The sequence below is a fragment of the Monodon monoceros genome, unplaced genomic scaffold (assembly GCF_005190385.1).
Source record: "Monodon monoceros isolate NGI ecotype Baffin Bay Population unplaced genomic scaffold, NGI_Narwhal_1 Super_Scaffold_7, whole genome shotgun sequence".
NCBI lineage: Eukaryota > Metazoa > Chordata > Mammalia > Artiodactyla > Monodontidae > Monodon > Monodon monoceros.
The window spans coordinates 80,895,345-80,915,807 of record NW_021703784.1 but is presented as its reverse complement, the minus strand read 5'-3'; the positions used below and the strand labels follow the sequence as shown (position 1 = coordinate 80,915,807).

Below are 20,463 nucleotides of genomic sequence, written 5' to 3'. Positions count from 1 at the left end.
TTATCCGTAACACCTTCACTGCAGAAAAAGCCACCTGGCACTATAACTGGCAGCAACTGAGAACTAATCCTTTCCCATCTCTTGGATGTCATTCATGAAGCTCAAAGCGATTTCTATCCTGCTAACTATGATTAATTTTATAAACAACAACCAAAAAAATCAGGTGATCAAGGCAAAGAATATGCTTTTTTATTATTTAAAATATGTTGCCTTATTATAAGCTATATGACTCAAAATTATGGAAGACATATATAGACTATAAACTATGTATGACTTAAAATATATTAAAATGTTCAAATAGAAAAGTTGATTATTGTCTTTTATACTTTTTCTAGTTTGGTGATACAATGTATTTGCTATTGGTAAAGATTTATATTTGACATTAAATATTAAAGACTTTAGTGTTCTTCTAGATATGAGGCCATTATCAATAAATCCTACTGTCTATAGGTATAAGGAATTGGAGTAATTTGTTTTGTCATACGTTTTACCTGTTTTATGACTGCTTCAATTCCTGCTGATTAAATGTTTTTAGTGAATAAAATGTTTAATGATATCTAAATATATCGACATATACTTTTGATAATTAAGGAAATGCTGACTCAAATTGCTGATAAAAAAGGCTCTTTGTGAAAGTGTATGATCTTATGTAAAAGTCATAAAATAGTTTATATTAATACTGAATGACTATTTTTTAAAATCAGAAATTCTTAGTCAAAGTTTTCCTTTAGCAGATGGGGGTTTAGTTACTTGCTCTAGAATCATGTATTAGTTAATTGAGGTTTTCTTTTTTTAAGCATTTTATTTCAACCAAAAGCTTTATCAACTACTTTGTTTAGAGGTGTTAATTATTTTAATATTCTTTTCTTACATGGTCCAGAATAAACTGAGAGAAAATGAAGTGAAATTATCCCATCAGTCACCCAAACAGTATGCAACATAACTGCCAAGACTGGAAAAGATAATTAGTGTTGTCAGTGTTATGATCCTGGAATACTTTTAAAATATTTATCCATAGGACTTGATTTTTATCTTATTATGTTTTTTGATTTAGTAGCTTTATATTTGAAAAAATAGATTATAAAACGTTAATCATAATGTTTTTAAACTTAAAAATCTTAAATATAGGTGACTAAAATATTTTTGAAATTATAAGAATAACTGAAATATAATCATCCATTATGCATAATATATTGATTTACTTGCAGTCTCTGTTTATGTGTAGTACATTTTACTTTTCTCTATGTGAGGTCTTTATCTAAAAAAACAATAATAAAATATAAATTTATGTAGCAATCGTTGGTCAAACCTACCTAGCAAATTTGTTATTCTTAATGAATTTTTTTTAACTGGTTCCAAGCTGTTGTATTCCAAAATGTGTTTCTTCATTGGTTGTCCCATTTAAAGTGAATGAATGAGGAAGCTTAATAATATTTCTACTGAACTGCATTATGTTCGTTTTAAAGGACTTCTTTAGCCGTCTGTCTGTATTTTTACTATTTGAAAAGCTGTTTATGTAATAAAATTCTATTACACTGAAAAGATCTATTCATGAAATAAGTGGACTAAAAGCTTTTTCTTATCCTCGTAATAACTTGTATTTTAAATATACAATATTTGGTTTATGTGTGATTTCAGATTATTTTGTCAGGTAGTGTATTTCTCAGGGTAACTTTCTATGGTAGTTAATAGTATTATATAATTATTTCAAAAGAGTAGCTTTCCTTTCAAAATAAAATTTGTCTCAAAACTTTTATTAAACATGGTCACTGTTTACTTTCCTGTTTTTTAATCAGCTGCTTACTGAGTGGCATTTGAGAGTTAGTGTTTTTTCCTTCCCTGTCCTAGCCATTATTATTTGACTAGAAATGGTTATCTCCTTTGGAAAGTCCCAAATAAACTCATCTTAATTAAATTCATTGTAAACATATAGGGTCTTCTCAGTGACATACATTCTTTTCAAATAGGTATCGGTTACTTGAATTTAATACCTTGTTGATAACATAAAGTTGACTCATCTTTAAAAGCTACAGCTAATAAATTTATTGCACAGGTGACTCATAATGTGTCAATAAAAGTTAAGGGAGTTATTTTTGAAGACAAGAAAAAGGGATATAGGATGGGAGAAATGAAGAAAATTAAAAAAAAAATAAGTCAACTGTAACAGTAGTGCAGGATGGGAATCATAGGACTTATTGATTATTTAAGAGATGATAAACTTTTTTTTCTTTTTTGGTAATTTGTGAGCCTTAGTATTACCCCTAAAGGGCCATGCATGAACTGTAGACTGGCACACGACAGCTAGCCTATAATAATGCTAAATGATATTTCTTCCATTTGAATGAATATCCTTCAACTATTGCTTGTACAACTTGTATATTGTTCTGAAATAGATGGATTATATAGCCATTGGGGAATTATTGGTAAATGAATGGGGTGGTTTTGGTATTTCACTGTTTGGAAGCTGGTACTTAATTATATTAATAGTGTCAAGTGCTTATGCTTTATAAACGTAGAATGAGTTTTGATTTTGTATATATATGTATAAAAGGTGAACTTAAGAAAATAATATTGGATTTTCAAAATCATTGAAATGTTAGCATTATACAGTTTATTTGATGATGAAAATTTATAGAATGATCCCAAAGTTAACATTTAGTTTAAAAATAATGAATGGTTAAATTTTGTCAAGTTTCTGAAAATGGTGAGTATGTCTCAGTGGTCTCAAATGACAGCACAAAGTTCTTTACTGGGTTTCCTTCCTGGGAGCTTATTAAAACTACTGATTCTGCAGCCTTGCTCCCACAAATTCTAATTCATTAGCTCCATGATGGGAGCCTGGAAATTTGGATTTTAAATTAGGTTCTTGAGTTATTTTGATGCTGCAGTCAAATTTAAAGCAGTATTCACTGCTTTAAACCTTAAAGTGCTGTCAATTATTTCCTCTGAGCATGAATCAAAATAAATAGATTTAAATAAAATTTTCATTGATTATGGGGATAAGTGCTCCTTGAATTTGCAGTTCTAGAATGTAAAAAGTATCCTCTGCACATGTCTTACAGTAGATTTAACATTACAGATTTGAACAATTCATGAGCAGCCTTGAAGGTGATTTTGAAATGGCAGGAATTTGAATTACTTTGATGGAGAGGCTGCTGTGTGAGAGTAAATTATTTAGCTATTGAACAGAGTACACCACTCAACATCCATGTCTTAATGAGTCTTTGTTGTTCTCTTCTTGTCACAGTAACTTCCATTCACGGTCAGAAATGGACATATATCTTTCAGTTACTTTGTATAGATAGATATAATTCTATGGGAAAAGTGTATTTTGTTGTAGATATTCTTGAATTTTAGAAATCATAGAGGTCTCAGGAATGTCATAAGTCTGCTGTTTCTTCTTGTCCAAAGGAAGGTAAATGTAGCAAAACTATGATGTTGGGATTTGTCTTCTGCTTCACATCCTACTCTCTTCTCACCTTTTCTTAATGTGAATCCTTCTTTAAATGCTAATATATTCACTAACTATTCCATGTATCAAAACAAAAGAAAGTATGATATTAATCACTTCTTTGATTGACTGCTTATACTTTAAAATAAATGAATTTCTGTAAACTGATAGTTTCAATTAACCCTGACACTTTACATTTTTTCCTGTTTCTGAAACAAAATGCTTTCTCTTCTTTTCGAAGGAATTCCAGACCTGAACAATCAGGTGGATATTTTCTTTGTGGCTTTGGGTATTCTGAAATCATTGTAAAGCCTACTTTAATGGTTAGATCTAAATCAAGATCTTAGACCTGTACCCCTATTCCCAGAAACTTCAAGGATGGAGAAATGTCTACTTGTTTTTCAGCTTCTAGAGTTCACTCTGCTCCATCTTTTTAGCTAGTTTTAACGTCAGTCCAACCCCTCTCCCATGCCTATTTTATAAATAGTCTCCAACAAAGTTCTTTGATTTTTATTCAGAGGCAGTAGAGCATAGTGGTGGACTTTAGAACCCAACCTCCTTGTTTTGAATTCTGGCTCTGCTGTGTATGAGCTGTGTGATTTTTAATAGTTCCTTAACCTTTCTGTCCCTCAGTTTCTTTATCTGTAAAATGAGATACTTGATAAAATGAGTTCTCATAGAGTTATTGTAAGAATTAAGTGAGTTAATATATGTAACTAGAACAGTGCTTGGCACTCAAGACTACTATTTAAGTATTTGCTGTAATTGTTGTTACTGTTATTTTGGTTGGTATTTGAGGATTTTTTATGTATATTGAAAGAAGCCATTATTACCTACATCCGACAAAGTGTTTTCTAACTTTATGTTATAGGAAGAAAAAATTTTTAAATCTATAATGTAGATATAGAACATTGAAATTAGACAACAACCTTGCTCCCTTATGCCAGTATTATGTGGAGTTTTACTATATATATATATATATTTTTTTTTTTTTTTTTTTTTTTTTTTTTTTGCGGTACATGGGGCTCTCACTGTTGTGGCCTCTCCCGTTGCAGAGCACAGGCTCCGGACGCGCAGGCTCAGCGGCCATGGCTCACGGGCCCAGCCGCTCCGCGGCATGTGGGGCCTTCCCGGACCGGGGCACGAATCCGTGTACCCTGCGTCGGCAGGCGGACTCTCAACCACTGTGCCACCAGGGAAGCCTGAGTTTTACTATATTTTAATCAGAATCTCTTAAAGGTTTTCTGGGGAGGATTATTGTACGTTTCCTTTCCTGTATTATGTGGCACAGTCACAATTTTAAATTTTCATTTCTTTTTTTCTAGCTTTTCTATTAGTTATGTGATAGAGTACATAGACTCTCCATTAAAGGAATTGGTTCTCTATATTAATAACTCAGTTTTTTATTGAAGTATGGTTAATTTACAATGTTGTGTTAGTTTTAAGTGTATAGCAAAGTGATTCAGTTATATATATATACTTTTTCAGATTCTTTTCCATTATAGGTTATTACAAGATATTGAGTATAGTTATCTGTGCTGTACAGTAGGTTCTTGTTGTTTACCTATTTTATATATAGTAGTGTGTAAATGTTAATCCCAAACTCCTGATTTATCTAACTCAGTTTTTTAAAATGTAAATGTAATAGGGAACAAAAAGTAATAAATTCTGTTTCCTAGGTGGATTAAAATTCTATATGCCAAAGCTTTCCAACTTTTCTCACAGCACACATGTAATATGGTAAGTTATCTGGCACACAGTAATAAATGACTAGATGAGCAAGGCTGCTCAAGGATAGAAGTGGCCATTGGCCACCTGGGAGCTTAGAGCAGTTGTTCTCAAATTCTGTTTCAGAATCACCTGGAGAACTTGTTAAAACACAGACTGCTGAGCAACACTCCCATTCTGATTACATAAATCTTGAGTTTGGCCCAAGAATTTGCACTTCAAACAAATGCCTGCTGATCTGGGGACCACACTTTGATAACTATTGGTTGAGTGTGTCGGTATTTTGATGTGGCTACCAGGTAGAATAATTCCACCCCTCACTCCAAGGTATCCATGTTTTAATCTCTAGAACATGTGAGTATGTTACCTTACATGGCAAAAAGGACTTTGCAGATGTGATTAAATTAAGGAATGTGAATGAGGAGATTATCATGGATTATCTGGGTGGGCTCTATTTAATCACAGGGGTTCTTAAGAGTGGAAGAAGATGGCAAAATAAAGCCAGAGAGTTAGAGGGAGATGTGACCAAGGAAGAATGGTCAGAGAAATGCAGTGCTGCTTACTTTGAAGTCGGAAGAAGGGGACCATGAGCCAAGGAATGTTTGTAGCTTCTAGAAGCTGGAAAAGGCAAGGAGATGGATTCTTCCCTAGAGCTTCCAGAAGGGAATGCACCCCTGCCAAACCTTGATTTTTAGTTCAGTGAGACACATAGTGGACTTCTGACCTACAGACTGTAAGATAATAGATTTGTGTTGTTTTAAAGCACTAACTTTATGGTAATTCGTTACAGAAGCAATAGATTACTAATACATCTGTAACCATTTCTCAGTTTACCAGCTTGCTTTATGCTGAGAGTTCTCAATCTCTGCTCTTGACCTCAGCTCATGAGATTGAGAAGATAAAAACCGGAATTAAGAGCTCCTTCATTCTTCTACCATCAAACTGACAAAACTATCAATGTTTGAACACAGCTTTTACAATTGTATACTTTAAGAGTGAATTTCATGGCATGTGAATTATATCTCAGTTTTGTTTTAAAAAAGGCCTTCCTGGGCTTCCCTGGTGGCGCAGTGGTTGAGAGTCTGCCTGCCGATGCAGGGGACACGGATTCGTGCCCTGGTCCGGGAAGATCCCACATGCCGCAGAGCGGCTGGGCCCGTGAGCCATGGCCGCTGAGCCTGCGCGTCCGGAGCCTGTGCTCTGCAACGGGAGAGGCCACAACAGTGAGAGGCCCGCGTACCGCAAAAATAAATAAATAAAAATAAAAAAGGCCTTCCCACTCCAACATTATAGAAAATATTGTGGGAGTTCTCATTGATGTATTCTTCCTATGAAAATTCAGAGTTTTTGTTTTGTTTTTCCTCAGCAGCCGGGTTGTGTGTGAACAGGTCACTTTAATCCTGTCAGGGGTGGGTTGTATTCTTTGTTAAGGCTGATCCCTTTCAGTTTTGCCCTCACTCTCAGTGGTAACCCTACTGCAGTCATAACCAGCATGGCCAGCCTTGGAAGGTCTTGAAGTCCAACCCCTGTCTCCCTCACATTGCGTGGTATTCCGTGGTTGCTAACATCTCTGTTTAGGTTTTTAGCCTTTTATTTGCTGCTTTCTACTGAGATTCTGGAGTCTCACTCTGCTCAGGTAGCAATTTAGGAGTTGGCTAGCACTTCGTGGCAAAATTGCTTGCCGACTTATGGTTCCTACCTGCCTACAGTTTGACCCTCATGTGCCATCTACTTTGACGGCCATAAATTCCAAGCTCTTTCTTAACCAAATGGAACTAACACTTTCTGCTAAAACTTTTATTTTCCTGTGCTGTAAATTGGCAAGTATTCTTGGAGAAAAGGCCAAGTGAATGTGTTTACCTTATGTTCTTCCCTTTCATATATACTTGCCCCTCAAGGCTTGCCTATATTGCTGCCTAATGCCTTTAAACAGCTATTTTGTTTAACCAGATTTTGCAACCAAGAAGTTATTCTGGTATAAGTACTCTGTCAAAACTGGCATTGAAGTCTTCCTCTTGCCTTCTTTATGTCAGTGTTCAGGCATCTCTCTATTTCCCTCTCCTCTTCTCCCTCACTTATCAGTAGTCTCTCTTCATCTCCCTGTGGGATTGTTACCATTGGCTCTCAAGCATATGCTACTGTGTTTCTATGTTTTAAAAAACTTGCTAAATACCACATTCTTCCTATTACTCTACTGCTGTGGTTCTCAGCTGAGGGCCTTTTTACATCCTGGGGACATGTGGCAATGTCTGGAGACATTTTAGTTTGTCACAACTAGGGAAGGGGTCCTCCTGGCATCTGGAGGCCAGGGATGCTGCTAAAATCCTACAATGTAAAAGATAGCTGCCCACAACAAAGAATTGTCTGGCTCCAAATGTCAGTACTGCTGAGGATGAAAAACCCTGCTCTACTGTTTAGCTTGCCTTCATAGCCAAACTTTTCCAAAGACTTGACTGTATATGTTTCCATTTCCATGTCTCCCTTTCATACTTTCTTTAACGTTTTAATTTTTCTCAGATAATGCTCAGGTGATTTTTCAAGGTCAAATAGTGCTACAAAGCTTATAAAGAGAATAGCAGTGTTCTCTTAGCACCCCTGTACTTAGTTATAAGTACACCTTACTGTACTTAGTTATATAGTTTTGGCCAGTTAGGTGTTGATGGAACAAAGATTTTTTTTTTTTTTTGGCTAAAAAGACAAAAAGATGGGCTTCCCTGGTGGCGCAGTGGTTGAGAATCCGCCTACCAATGCAGGGGACACGTGTTCGAGCCCTGGTAGGGAAGATCCCGCATGCCGCGGAGCAACTAAGCCCATGTGCCACAACTACTGAGCCTGCGCTCTAGAGCCTGTGAGCCACAGCTACTGAAGCCCTTGCGCCACAACTACTGAAGCCCATGTGCCTAGAGCCCATGCTCTGCAGCAAGAGAAGCCACCTCAATGGGAAGCCAGCGCACCGCAACGAAGAGTAGCGCCCGCTAGCCACACTAGAGAAAGCCCGTGCATAGCAATGAAGACCCACTGCAGCCAAAAATAAATAAATTTATTTAAAAAAAAAAAGTTAATCAGGATACTCTATACTTTTTCTTTCTTCCTGCCTGTAACTTGGATATAGCAACTAGTGTTAATAGAAAATAAATCCCTTACTTTACTGTTATTCTAGTTTTCTCTTGTTTGTAGTAGAATATAGTCCTAAGATAGTAATTTTTTTTAAGACTTCCCACGTATGAAACTTCCTTTAAGTTCCAGAGCGCCAGTCTCTAACATGTCCAGTTGGATATCTCACAAATACATCAATTTTAACATGACCAAAGTCAGACCCTTCATTTTCTATCCCAGTGTGTGTGTTGAGAGGAACCTTGTAAATAGACTTCCATTTACCCAGTTACTCAGTCCAGAAACTTGAGGGTCATCCTGATTCTTTCCTTTTCCTTGCCATTTATTTTGCTCCCAGAGTTTCTCAAATCTGTCCATTTTTCTCCATCTCCATTGCCACTTCTGTAGTTGGTCCAGCCTAACTACCCTCCCAGCATTTCTAATCTTGCACCCATTCCAGTCCTTTTCTCTACATAACAGTGAGAGTGATCTTAAATTCTAAATCAGATCATGTTACTCTCCTGCTTAAATCCTTCAGTGGCTTCCCATTAGTCTTAGAATTAAATCCAAAGTTCTACAAGACTTGAATAATTTTTCCTCTTTCTCTAGTCTCATTTAATGTCCTTCACACAGTGCTCCAGTCTTCTTTTAATTCCTTAAGCACATGCTTTCTGTTTCATCTGCTTTTAATGTTCTTTCCACAATTTCCATAGTTATTTCATCTTTCAGGACCTAACTTTAGTGGTATTCTCTTAGAGAAATCTTTCCTGATTCATCCTTAAGAAAAATATGTCCCACCAATAATTCTGTATCACTTTACCCTATTTTTTCCTTTATGGAAATTATTTAATATATTTACATGTTTGTCTACTTTGTATGTGTGTGTGACATCTGACCCAATAATGTATAAACTCTATAAGGGCAGGCATCGTGTTCATTATTGTATTTCCAGGGCTGAACACAGTATTTGGCATATAGTAGAAGCTCAATAAGTATTGGTTGAATGATTGAATGACCTAATGACTATGAGGACACTCCTTTTCCTCCAAGTGTTTCTTCTTTTAAAAATTCTATTATAGAGTTGAAAAAAATGTTATACACATTCATATACACTCCATCTGGATTTACAGTGAACATCTTGCCATATTATCTTTCTCTATTCCTCCATATATATATATATATATATATATATATATATATATATACACATATATATGTGTATGTATATATTTGTATATGCGTGTGTATAAATTTATCTACATATGTCTATATTATTAGTAGCAGAAGTAAACCATGTGAAAGAAAGTTACAGTTACATTCATCTTTAAATCAGTGTTTTTCTCCTGTGAACAAGATCATTCTGCATAGTCATGATATTGTTAAATATAACATTGAAACGATGATGTGTTTTGATTTACAGGCTATGTAAATTTCCCATAATATCTTTTATTGCTTTTCTTTTTCTTTTGCTTCAGGATCCAGTTAAGGGTTTCATATTGTATTTGGTTGTCATGTCCTTATATTTTAAATTATTCTTATAATTTAAAATAATACTCTTATTATTTTATTAAATTTATATTTTAAGTGTTCAAGTTGTTTATGGATTATAAACAATGTGTCTGATTGTTCATAATTAGATTTAGGTTATACACTTCTGGCAAGAATAGTACAAAGATGTTGATGTACTACTGTATGTCACTGCATCATGTCAGGAAGCTACATATCAGTTTTTACCATTATTTATGCAGCTAAATTTGATCACATAGTTAATATGTACTTGATTTCTTCATGTAAAGGTAATATTTACTTGATCTCTTCATGTAAAGGTATTCTATTCCCTTTGTAAATAATAAACTATTTACTTTAATACTTTGCACATGTCCTGTTTACCAACAACCTTTTACCCAGTATTTTTTTAAATTGAACTACAGTTGATTTACAGTGTTGTGTTAGTTTCCTGTGTATAGAAAAGTGGTTCAGTTTATCTATCTATCTCTTCTTTTTCAGATTCTTTTTCATTATGGTTTATTACAGGATATTGAATACAGTTCCCTGTGCTATACAGTAGGACCTTGTTGTTTATCTATTTTACATAAAGTAGTGTGCGTCTGTTAATACAAAGCTCCTAATTTATCCTTCCCCTCACCTTTCCCTTTTGGTAACCATAAGTTTGTTTTCTATGTCTGTGAGTCTATTTCTGTTTTGTAAATAAGTTCATTTGTATCATTTTTTTAGATTCCACATATAAGTGATATCATATGTTATTTGTCTTTCTCTTTCTGACTTTATTTAGTATGATAATCTCTGGGTCCATCCATGTTGCTGCAAATGGCAATATTTCATTCTTTTTTGTGGCTGAGTAATAGTCCATTGTGTATATATACATATATCTATATATATATAGATATATATATGTACCACATCTTATTTATCCATTCATCTGTTGATGGACACTTAGGTTGTTTCCATGTCTTGGCTGTTGTAAATAGTGCTGCTGTGACCATCAGGGTGCATGTATCTTTTTGAATTAGAGTTTTCTCTGGATATATGCCTAGGAGTGGGATTGCAGGATCATATGGTAACTCTATTTTTAGTTTTTAAAGGAACCTCCATACTATTCTCCATTGTGGCTGCACCAGTTTACATTTACACCAACAGTGTAAAAGGGTCCCCTTTTCTTCACACCCTCTCGAGCATTTATTATTTGTAGACTTTTTGATGAGGGCCATTCTGACCCGTGTGAGGTTGTATATTATTGTAGTTTTGATTTGCATTTCTCTAATAATTAGCGATACTGAGCATCTTTTCATGTGCCTGTTGTATGTCTTCTTTGGAGAAATGTCTATTAAGGTGTTTGGCCCATTTTTTGATTGGGTTGTTTGTTTTCTATATTGAGCTGTATGATCTGTTTGTATATTTTGGAAATTAAGCCCTGTTGGTCACATCGTTTGCAAATAATTTCTCCCATTCTGTAGGTTGTCTTTTCATTTTGTTTATGGTTTTCTTTGCTGTGCAAAGCTTCAAGTTTCATTAGGTCCCATTTTATTATTTTTGCTTTCATTTCCATTACTCTAGGAGACAGATTCAAAAATTATTGCTGCAATTTATGTCAAAGAGTGTTCTGCCTATGTTTTCCGCTGGGAGTTTTATAGTATCTGGTCTTACATTTAGGTCTTTAATCCATTTTGAGTTTGTTTTTGTGTATGGTGTTAGGGAGTGTTCTAATTTCATTCTTTTACATGCTGTCCAGTTTTCCCAATACCACTTATTGAAGAGACTGTCTTTTTTCCATTGTATATTCTTGCCTCTTTGTTGAAGATTAATTGACCGTAGGTGTGTGGGCTTATTTCTGGGCTCTCTATTTCATTGATCCGTATGTCTGTTTTTGTGCCAATACCATGCTGTTTTGATTACTGTAGCTTTGTAGTATTGTCTGAAGTCTGGGAGGGTTATGCCTCCAGCTTTGTTCTTTTTCCTCAGGATTGCTTTGGCAATTCTGGGTCTTTTGTGGTTCCATATAAATTTTAGCGTTATTTGTTCTAGTTCTTTGAAAAATGTCATGGGTAATTTGATAGGGATAACATTAAATCTGTAAATTGCTTTGGGTAGTATGGCCATTTTAATAATGTTAATTCTTCTAATCCAAGAACATCATCCGGTAATTTTAAACATCTATTAATGGCCCTTGCCTGAATGAATTATTACACTGGTAATAATTTCATTATTCCCTCTCTCTATATATATTAGCTGCCATTTTTTTGATAAAGAACTTTCCTTGTCCCCAACACATACTTCTATTTAAAAAAATGTCCTCAGTCGATTTCATTTTTATTCTAATATATTATTTATTACTGTTATTATTTTTTTTTTAAATCTCAAATTTGGCCAATGGGAAACCCCTCAAAGTGGCTCCTCTGCCTTTGGAGACAATGACCTTTCGTCCAAAGACATAGCCAGCCTGAGAAGACTCTAGAGGGAGGGAGCCAGGAAAATACATAACCGTTCCTTCCTCTGACGTCCTGCTGGAAGTCGAAGCTTGACTGAAGTGCCTTGATGTAGTTCATATAGGTCAGTTTTCCAAGTGCAGAGAGCAGTATGGAGAAAGGTAGAGAGTGAGTCCAGAGGGACAAACAAGGTATCTGGCAAATGTATGCATATATAGAGTCATGGACCCCTTGAAATCACTATGTAAACCAGAGGTTTGAAACCTCTGTGTTATTTAATCCCTTTTGCTAGTAGATCTACTGAGTGCTAGCAGTGTATGTGGTTTATTTATGTCTTATATGAATGTTACTTTCTACTCTGAGATTTCTCTTAAAAAAAATTCATCAGCTCTTATTCTCAATTTCAGTATTTCTCAACAGTGCTCCTCATTGCACTTTTAAATATATGACCAAGTAGTCTTGACCCTCAGAGTCCTCTATAAATAGCTCCATTGCTCTTTTCATCTAGGAGATTAAGATCCAAAATAGTTTCAGACACTTCAGACACCATTCTGTTGCTAATATCTCTAGGGAAGAAACAATGTCTGTTAACTTCTTTCTTCTGATCACTCATCTGTTTTATTATTTTATGAGACAGTTTCATCAGAAACATTGTATTTGGGATTGAGCATTTACTGAGTAATAAAAAAAAGGCTTTATGGCCCCAATTACTTCTGAATGGGAGTTAATTACAGGGCCTCTCAGTGAATCAGAACCATTGTATTGTTATAGCATCTTTGTATTTTTTTAGTATGTTTTTTAGCCAAATGTATAATCTATTGCATAATCCAAATTATTTAAATTTTGGTAGATTGCTATTAATTTCCCCTCTAAATTTCACCTTTTATCTGTGTTAACAATATCTTCTTGCTGAGTGCCACATGTTTCTTCTTGTTTGATAATATATCCCCTCTCTAACATCAGGTAAGCTCATTTCTGTTTTAGTTTTTAAATGTAATATTCATTTCACTACTTTTTAGGATTTGTTTTCATAGATCACATTTTCAAAGCTAAGCTTTCGGACTTAACCCCTACTTTTTTCCCTAGTTTTATAGTGGGAGCAAAGTAGTGTTTACACAACCTAATTAACTTTACAAATAATGTTCTATTATTGTTATTCCTCTTCAGTCTTTTCTGAATTAATTGAACCTCAGTTATGAAGTGTTTTTAAATATCACTTCTTATTTATTAAATTCTAAATATCAGTATTTTTTAAAGTGCATCAGTTATTACCGTAAGCCAGATTCCTAAGATGGAATATTTCATATTACTTAAAAGATTTAATGAGAACACTTTTTAATATGTTACTGACAGTTTTTTTCTTTCTTCAGTGAGTATGACATTAACATGTCTCCTCATTAACCAAAAATCTTAGTGGTCTTCTGATAATCATTTTGAACCTTATAACCATTTTTATCATACTAAAGATGTTGAAATTATAGGAGATTTGGGTTCAATATTTATTCATTAATTCAGTCAGGCAAGCATTCTTTGGTAGGCCCTAAGGACCCAAAGATGAATACTGCACAGTCACTGCCCACAGACATATAAGCAAATATAGTATGTAATAAGGGAAAAGATATGAATAATACAGTGTGGTAAGTATTATAATCAGTGTATGCTTAAGGTAGGTGAGTGACACAAAGCATAAGTAACATTTCTTGGGGTGCTGCCAGAGAAGACTTGTTAGGGGAGAAGACATAATAAATGTTTAATAGGTGAATAAACACTAATAAGTAATAAAACACTAATAAAGGATATAGTTCTATGCTGTGGGCTCTAAAATTCTATTATCGGGAATTCCCTGGCGGTCCAGTGGTTAGGACTCCGCACTTTCACTGCCGAGGGCCTGGGTTCAATCCCTGGTTGGGGAGCTAAGATTCTGCAAGCCATGTGGTGCAGCCAAAAAAAAAAAAATTCTATTATTTTATTTAAACGTAAGTTAGGGAGAAACTTAGACACTTGAAAATGCAACTAATGTTATGAGGTTGTACAGCACGTGCTGATTGCCAAGTGAATGATACAGTAACTAGAATTTATTGATATAGTCTGCTACACAGACTATATATCTGATATTATATGTAATCCTCACTAACTCTCTGAGGTAGGTACTGATACTAAGGCCATTTTACAGGGAAAGGCACTTGAGGTTTACAGAGGTAAAATAACCTCCTAAGATCACACAGCTAAAATATGGTGGAGCCAGGATACCTGCTCAAGACAAGATCAGCTTTAGAAACAGTGTTCTTAATCATTAAAAAATGAACATAAGGAACCATAGGAACCCAGAGGAGAAGGAAAAACTTGCCTGTTGAGAGCATTTGGAGAAGAGTTAAAAATTAGATACATGATGGGTATCATGATGGGTATATTCCAGGCATGGGTATTGGCATACATAAGTGTTGGTTGGGCAGTATACCGTAAGTAAACTGGACCAGTATGATGGAGTAGTTCATTCATGTAGGAGCATCAGGGAAGATCAGGTTGGAATCTGAGGATGGAATGGGAACCATCTGTAAAAAATCCTGAAAATGAGTAATCTGTACTTGATCTGATAGAGAGCCATTGAGGTTATGGGAGCAAGGGAGTAATATGGAAGTCACTGTAACATAATTGTTAAGTTCTTGAGTATCATTTTCAGATTTTGTGATCTTTAGCATGCAAGTTTACTACTCTTAGGTTCCTTTGTCTTATCTATAAAATGATAATGGTAATACTATCTATCTCACAGAGATTAATTTGTAAAACTTGACATATCCAAGCATTGAGCAAATGTTACATATTATTATTATTGTTGATGTGTTTTAGTAAATTTAATCTGAGAACAGTGCATAGGAGTCTAGGCCTAAGCATTAGGCCGTTAGTTGAGAAATGCTTGAAACATAGTTTTAGCAGGTAAATGGAAAGGAAGGGACAAATACTAGGACTGTTTTAGATGAGTAATATCAGTATGTTAAGGTATATAGCTTTCTAAAAATACATGTTTCTTTGTGCTGTTTCATAATATTCATGTTTTCATTGTTATATCAATAGTTAATAACTGAAAACTGAATGTAACTTTATAATTTACAAAGCCACTTTGACATGTTATTGAATTTGATTCTCAGAACCATTCTGTGAGATACTATTATTTCCATTTTATTAAGGCTCAGAGAGGTTAAGTGATTCATTGAAGATCATGCAAATTAATAAAGGAAGCAGTTTAAAACTTGCGTTTTCATACACCTATTCTAGTGCTTTCCCCTTTATTCCTATATTATGTTATGACGAGAACTGATGTACTATAGCAGGCAACAGTATGAAAAACTATTATTAGTATTTGAAAGAGTTAATATCATTTCTTAGACATCTGCCTTAATACCAAGAAATAACCAAGGCATGAAAGGAGAGAGACAAGTTCAGAGTCTACTAGTTATCTAATTCATATATAAACCCAGTGATATTTGAATATAATCTCTGTTTAGAAGATCACAATATTAAGTGGCTATAATTTGCCATTTTAATAAACCTTCGGCAAAAATGAAAATAAACTCTTGATTTTCTGCACCAAACCATATTAGGCATTTAATACACTCTGGGTGATTGTAAAATATTTTACGATAGAGCTATTTCTTAAGTGTTTTTAAATAGTATTGATCATGAAACTTTTTGAAATTTACCATCAGGCCAATGGTGGCAGAGTCTACATAGAACTATGCTTCGTGGTGTTCTGGGAAAAACCTTTCGGCTTGTTGGCTATACTATTCAGTATGGCTGTATAGCTCATTGTGCTTTTGAATACGTTGGTGGTGTTGTCATGGTAAGTTTTTACATTCAAGAAAATAATCATTTAAAATATGTTTTTTTTTTAATTGAAGGAAGAGAGTGTTTGAATTGGCACTGATATAAAATATAAGAACTGTAACTTTAAATATGGTCCTGCATTGTTTCTTGCAGGGGCACAAAGGCCCTATTAATCTAATAATACTAGTTTTTACCATTTATTGAATGCTACTTACTGTGTTCCAGGATGTGTTTGATGTTTTACATTTATTAACTCATTTAATCTTTTACACTATGAGATACTTACTAGAAATCTCTTATACACATGAGGAAACTGAGGCTCAGAAAGCTTAAGTAACTTTCTGCAGGTCCCACAATTCCAAGTAGACTTGGAATTTCAGCACAGATTTCTCTGATTTTCAAAACCCCTACTTTTAACCACTGTGAAGAGTATCAATAACTGTCCTGAAAATAAATGATTATTCTGCCTTGTGTCAACATCAAAATGTTAAGGCTGTCCTCCTACCAATGCATTTCCTTAATATTGCATCATAAATCTATCGACCATGACAATACTAACCTTTTGTCATATAAATGAAAGAATAAATTGATTGTTCAGTCAGTAAGTTTTGCTGTTGGTGTTGCTATTTTTATCAGGTTTACCCTAAGATATTCACAGTCATATAATCTCAAGTTGAGCTGGAGTAATGCAAATAAATATATTTAACTGAAACTCCCCTCTTTGATTTTTTTAAATTTACATTGGTATTTCCAGTAGGCTACAGAGTTAGCAAAAAACCTGCATTGTGGTCTTTGTTTTTTCTGCCCAAGTAGGAAGTTTTGAGTAAAAAGTTTTATTTACATGTAAGTGGAGTGAATGGAGACTGTTGTGTTTAGATTTTTCAAGTTGCAATGATCATTTATTACACTTTTGAGATATATATGAAGATAATTGTTTTACCTACTAATATGAAAATCTTTAAAGTACATCTCATTATGCCAATATTTTTCAATAGAAAATATAAGTTGCAGCCCCATCAAATGAGTAAGCTGTTCTCTTGGAAGAAAAGGAAAGGCATCAACTCATTGAGAATAGTATGATACCACTTGGTAAATAACTGTCATGGGCACTGGATGATAGCTGACAGTAGCAAGAAAAAAAAATCATTAATTTATTCATTCAACAAGTATATATTGAGTATCAACCTTATGCCAAGCACTGTTCTTGACCTTGGTTACACAATTGGGAACATGAGAGACAAAGTCCCTGCCCTCATGATGCTTAAATTTTACAAGATGGCCAAAATTTGGAAACATAGATAATGTTATTTTATTTCTCTATTATAATATAATATTAACAAACCATTTTAAATATATTTTGCCTGTTTTTCCAGACTTGCTGGCTACTCTGTAGAGTTGAACTTATCTTGGAGCTTCCAGCTTATTATGAATCATCCTCCAAGCTTGAAGAACATTTGCTTGATTTTCTTTCTTTTAAGCCTGCTCAGATGATTTATATTTTAAAAGGTTTTCAACTTAAATTTAAAAATTGCCTTTCTTTCAGTGTTCTGGACCATCAATGGAGCCTACAATTCAAAATTCAGATATTGTTTTTGCAGAAAATCTTAGTCGACATTTTTATGGTATCCAAAGGTAAATTCTGCCACAGGTATATTAAATTGATGGTGAAAACACACATATACATTGTGTCTTTTCTGCACTTTCTTAACTTTAGCTTTAAAAACTCTTTTGTAAATAACCAAATTAATGACCAACTGGGTGAAATTTTGGCTCAAATTTTTTCTCTCAGTTTGAGAAATTTTAATAGTTTCTTTAAACATGCAGTTCCTTGTATCATTGTGCAAAGTAGATAGCAGTCCCTTTTATAATGTGCATTCAAGCCTTCTTTACTTTTTTTTTGCGGCGGGGGTTGGGAGGTGGGTTTGTCCTAGAATGTTTTGAATAAAGAACCAGGGACTTAGGAGCTACATTACATATCCAAATCAGTGATTTGATTTTTTAATTTTTAAAATAATCCTGCATTTCTATTGATGACTGTCTTATTCTCTATAGTCTATGATGAGCAGTCGGTGATTTTTAGACTCTAGCACTGTATATAGCTGGGAGCCAGGAATCTTATTTATTATAAGTCTCCTGATTAATTATATTAATTTAAAAAACTCCTTGGGAAATATTGTTTGCCACTACATCTTTTAAAATCCTACTCTAAATGGTGTTTCCAATCCTTGAGATACTGTTTATTCTACTTAACTCCCTGATTATTATTCCTTCTGAATGGATGTGAAGTTTTAGTAATTTAGTGTATTTTCTAAAGGACACCCCTTTGATTTCCTAAAATTTGGGGTCCATTAGTTTTTCATAATTCTGAAAAAATAGATCTGTATCACATTTCATCTTCATAAAATACAAATTTTACTCACTTGAGCTGGTATTTAGCTTATAACATAAGTAGGTTTAGGCATTCCTCTTTCATTATTGTCCTTTTTTATAGTCTACTTCACATTACTGAAAAATCACCAAGAATAGTGTAAAAATGTTCTTTGTGTTTACTCGTTCTTCCACTATCTTAGATTCTGTAAATAGAAACTCTCTCTTGCTCAAGCTGTATGGTCTAGCATGGTCTGTGGGTAATTCCTCAGATCTTTTATCCGTAACAACTTCAAGATAATACCTAATTGATAGATATGGGGTTATAAAATAAAACTTATATAACAGGTTATGTTCTAGCTTCCTTTTCTTTTTAACTTGTATCAAAATAACTTATTACAGTCTTTGGATTAACTGGAGACCTAGCTTCGCTGCAACATGAAGACAAGCTTCTGTTTTCCATGCTAATCACATGATTTCACTCTCATAGTCCTTGAGCATCCTTAACAAGGAGCTGGACTCATTGGCTAAATAGTGTTTGAATGAACAGCTCAATATTGTCTTTTTTTTTTTTTGGATAGATACTCTTTGCATTCAGATGGTAATACAAATAACTATATTTAGGAAATTAATTAAGATTCTTTAGAGGTTTTATTTTGTATTCTGCTCCTTCAGGGGGCCCATTAGATGGAAGGACAGTTCAAACTTTGGCATTTATAGGAGACATACCAAAGTAACTTTTACAGCCAAGGTAGTCAGTTGGTAACTCCTACTTTAAAAACATTACTGTCCTGAGTATTTTTTCTTTGTAGCACAGAACTCTTGAGATTTCAGGGGAATCTCTGACCCCTGGCAAGAGATCCTCTTGCTAGCTGTTTCTAAAGATAGAGTAGCCATTCATTTAGGGAAAATGAAAGTATGCATATCTGGTATCTAAAGGACATAGATTTTTCAGTCCAATGGACCGAACACTCATACTTGAGACAACCATAGTCTCTTATTACTACTTATTCTTTCAACAAATAGTTAATGAGCACCTCACTTATAAGATGTGCTGTACCTGATAGAGAATGTTAGGCTTAGCAAGATACTAACCCTTGTTTTCAAAAGCTTACACTCTAGGAGGGGATAATAAGGATATTTATAAATGATACAGGAAAATTTCAGTCTTAGTTCTATTAAGTTTCTTTTAAAATCCTATTTGAAAGAGTTGGGAGTCCAAGGTTATATATTTTGATTTAAGCTCTGTGCCTATAATATCTGGTTAGACCACCAGAAATATAGTATACAGTAATGATGCTTTCTATTAAAACACCTTGACTGAATTATGATTTTTACGTTGCCATTCAAGTGCAGAGTTTGTTTTGAGGATCATATTGATTATTTTGTCAAAACACTTAAGCTGAGGGCTTCCCTGGTGGTGCAGTGGTTGAGAGTCGGCCTGCCGATGCAGGGGACACGGGTTCTTGCCCCGGTTCGGGAAGATCCCACATGCCGCGGAGCGGCTGGGCCCGTGAGCCATGGCCGCTGAGCCTGCGCGTCCGGAGCCTGTGCTCCGCAACGGGAGAGGCCACAACAGTGAGAGGCCCGCGTACCGCAAAAAACAAACAAACAAAACACTTAAGCTGAATAAAACTCCCATGGAAAACATTTCTTTCCCCAAAGCTAGCCAAAATCAACTTCGTTAGTATGTTACATAGGTTACAATATTTGCAAACTTATTCATCTGAACAGTTCCATTGACATGGTTCCAGTTGGTTGGAAAGAGATACTTTATAACATTTTCAAACAAGTGTAAGCCTTATATTGCACTCCAAATTATAGAATTTAGTGTTTTAATAGCATTCAACTCTTATCAAGAATAACCTCAAGAAATGACTGTTCTGAGTACTATTGCTCTATTTTCTGTAAAAGTTCTGATGAAGATGGTATCTTTACTTTCCTTACATAGGTATCCTTCTTGTATATTCCTCTTTAACTTAGTTGTTAAGGAAAATTTTGTCATACCTCCCAAACTAAACTTTATTTTATTAGGTAATGATTGCCATGTAATTAATC

At 34.5% G+C, this 20,463-nt stretch overlaps 1 protein-coding gene across 3 annotated transcripts in view; it reads left to right on the top strand.

Moving 5' to 3' along the window:
* IMMP1L (inner mitochondrial membrane peptidase subunit 1) overlaps nucleotides 1-20,463 on the top strand; it is a 74,204-nt gene that overhangs the window by 31,363 nt on the left and 22,378 nt on the right. For 2 of the 3 annotated variants that reach the window (XM_029208106.1, XM_029208107.1), the window contains exons 3-4: nucleotides 15,921-16,054; nucleotides 17,412-17,686. In XM_029208106.1, the coding sequence (XP_029063939.1) occupies nucleotides 15,950-16,054; nucleotides 17,412-17,686 (380 nt within the window). In that variant the 5' untranslated portion in view covers nucleotides 15,921-15,949. The remainder of the gene's footprint in view (nucleotides 1-15,920; nucleotides 16,055-17,411; nucleotides 17,687-20,463) is intronic. The other variant, XM_029208108.1, reaches the window with a different exon arrangement.